The 2561-nt window shown below is 50.4% G+C and overlaps 1 protein-coding gene across 1 annotated transcript; it reads left to right on the top strand.

The window, feature by feature from the left end:
• Positions 1-483: 483 nt before the first annotated feature.
• On the top strand, positions 484-1252 carry LOC144579540 (apolipoprotein L3-like). The gene is given in 2 exon segments (XM_078351135.1): positions 484-758; positions 761-1252. Coding segments are annotated over 2 exon segments (585 nt in total). The 5' UTR covers positions 484-541; the 3' UTR covers positions 1129-1252.
• Positions 1253-2561: the final 1309 nt, after the last annotated feature.

Raw genomic sequence — 2561 nt, 5'->3', positions numbered from 1 at the left:
GTCATGACGGCGTTGACCTCCCTTGCGTGGGGAGCCGTCTTTATCCAACACCTGCCAGTAAGGTGCATCTGAAGATGACTTTAACTGATTTCTCCCCACACTGAGTAAGTACTGTGGCGTATCTATGACGTACAAAACATGTTTAGCCTTGAAAAATTATTTATATTTTAAAACTTTATTTCCATTTGACTTCTAGTAACAGTTCTGTGATTGAGGTAGAATGGATCTTATTGAGCTCATTTTACAGATAAGTAGCTGCCTTTCTTAATCATCTGTCCTTTATCGGTACAGAGATGAAGCAGATGCTCTCTATGAAGCTCTGAAGACACTTACAACACATGAGGATATTGACAACAAAGACAAGAGGCAAAAAGACTGGCAGTTTAGAGAGTGGTTTTTGAAAAATTTTCCTCGACTCCGAAGGGATATTCAGGAGTCCATAAGGGAGCTTTATGCCCTTGCAGATAGGATTGAAAAGGTCCACAGAGACTCCACCATCTCCAATGTGGTGTCCTCCGCCACTGGCACTGCCTCTGGCATCATGTCTATTCTCGGCCTTGTTTTGGCACCATTTACAGGAGGGACGAGTCTGGCCCTCACTGCAGCTGGGGCAGGGCTGGGAACACTGTCTGTTGTGGCTAGGTTCATCACCAGCGCCGTGGAGCACTCACACACATCATCAGCACAAGCCGAAGCCAGCAGGCTGTCTGGGACCAGCATTGACAAACTGAAAGAATTTAGTGAACTTACGCATGAAATGCCCCCAACTCGCGTTCCTGCGTTACTGATTTTTACATAGCCACAGCAGTCATTGGGGAGCAGGTCCGTGCCATGAGGGGAGCCAGAGCCAGTGCCCAACACCCTAGGCAAACCTCAGCTCAAAATGGTGCTGATTTAGTCTTAACAAGTGGACCCACCAACTGGCTGGCAGGCAGAGGAGGCCGGATGGTAAGTACAGCCTCTACAGGCATCCTGCTCGTGCTGGAGGTGGTCAACCTTGTGTACGAGTCAAAGCACTTGCTTGAGGGGGCAAATTCACAGTCAGCGGAGCAGCTGAGGCAGCAGGCTCAGATGCTAGAGGCAAATCTAAAGGTGCTCTCTCAGCTCTATCGGCATCTGAACCTATAATGTAGTGGGGAACTCCAGAGCAGTGTGGCCACAAGGGGAGACGAGCTGAACACAGGCCAGGACAAAATGCACACATTTTATTAGAGGGATAAGGAGGGTGAGGCAAAGTCAATGGAACTGAGTGTTAGGGACTTTGGCATTTCTGTAGCTGAGCACAGCAGGGGAGCGGTTAATGCAGATGGCAAGTGTGCCAAAGAGAAGGCAGGAACGCCGGAGCCTGGAATAAGGGAAAAGAGTGGACTGGATAGTGTGGGGAATGGGAAGAAACAGTTTGCTTTAGGCTAAAGAGTACATGGGGGGAGGAATAGAGGGGAGGCATGCAGGAACAACCAATGAGGAGGCCAGGAAGAGAAAGAGCCAAAATGCAGACCTGCCCATTCGTTCGATGTTTTTCTAAGAATGAAGCCTTTCCCTGGCAATGGGCTCCCACCCTGTCTCTCCAGCATCCACTCCCCCTTGTCCTTCCGGGGTGTGTCTCAGTTAGACAGGGCCTTCTTGGTGGTGGTTGTAGTGTGATGGGTCCCCTTTTAGGTTATTTAAGGGTGTATGTCCCCTGCTTGAACCCTGAAAGCCAGGTAATGAGCCATGGCCATGGTCCCCAGCTGAGGACCAGGTGCCTCTGAGAATCTAAACATCCTGGAAAACATGAGAGACAAGCAAGAAAAAGTGGCTCATACACGGTAGGCAAAGAGCGGGAAAGTCAACTGAAAAGCAGTTTGGAGACCGAAGGCGGAATGGATCTCTAGAGCTGTCCTGCTGAGCGCCCTGTGCGGACGTCCTAATAAACTCACCTGCTGGCCAAGCTGGACTTGTTCGAGTCATTCCTCAGTCTCACGGCTCCTTTCCCACTTTGGGGGCAAGTTACCGTCTCAAGTTTTTGTCCTAACAGTGGTAAAGCTGATGGTGGTAATGTCAGCCGACAGTGGGAGGATTTGACACGTGCTTGGTTCTGCTTAAGAACAGGGTACGCTGAGGGGCCGATGACATTCCAGTGAAGCTCCAAATGCCGTATTTGAAAAGTAGTTGATTAGTGAAGGAAAATAAAAGCAAAACCAGATGCCAGCAACAAGTCAAGTAACTTCGTGGTGCATTGAAAAGATAACCCAGCCTGCAGTCAAGAGATCCTGCATCTCTGCGCCTCCATTTGCTCATCAGCTGGGAAAGGGGGCAGGATGAGATGATGAGCTCAGGTCCACCTGGCTCTCCCCTCTTGCGTTCTGGGGATTCGGGTTTAAGCAACACTGACTGATGCCTGTACCTTTGTGGTGCTGATGGAGGCTCCCCCGGGCTCTAGGTGCCTGCCTTCTTTCCTCACGATCCTTTTTCCAGTGTCTCAGGGAGCTAGGTCTCCACGGCCCCTTCTGTTTGCTCTCCTGGCCCGTCATTACTCTGAGACCCCAGTGCCCAGTGTCCCCCCGAGGCACTCAGGAAAA

Source organism: Callithrix jacchus, chromosome 1 (genome assembly GCF_049354715.1).
Source record: "Callithrix jacchus isolate 240 chromosome 1, calJac240_pri, whole genome shotgun sequence".
Taxonomy (NCBI): domain Eukaryota; kingdom Metazoa; phylum Chordata; class Mammalia; order Primates; family Cebidae; genus Callithrix; species Callithrix jacchus.
The sequence above is the reverse complement of the archived record's forward strand: the minus strand, read 5'-3'. Positions and strand labels throughout refer to the sequence as shown.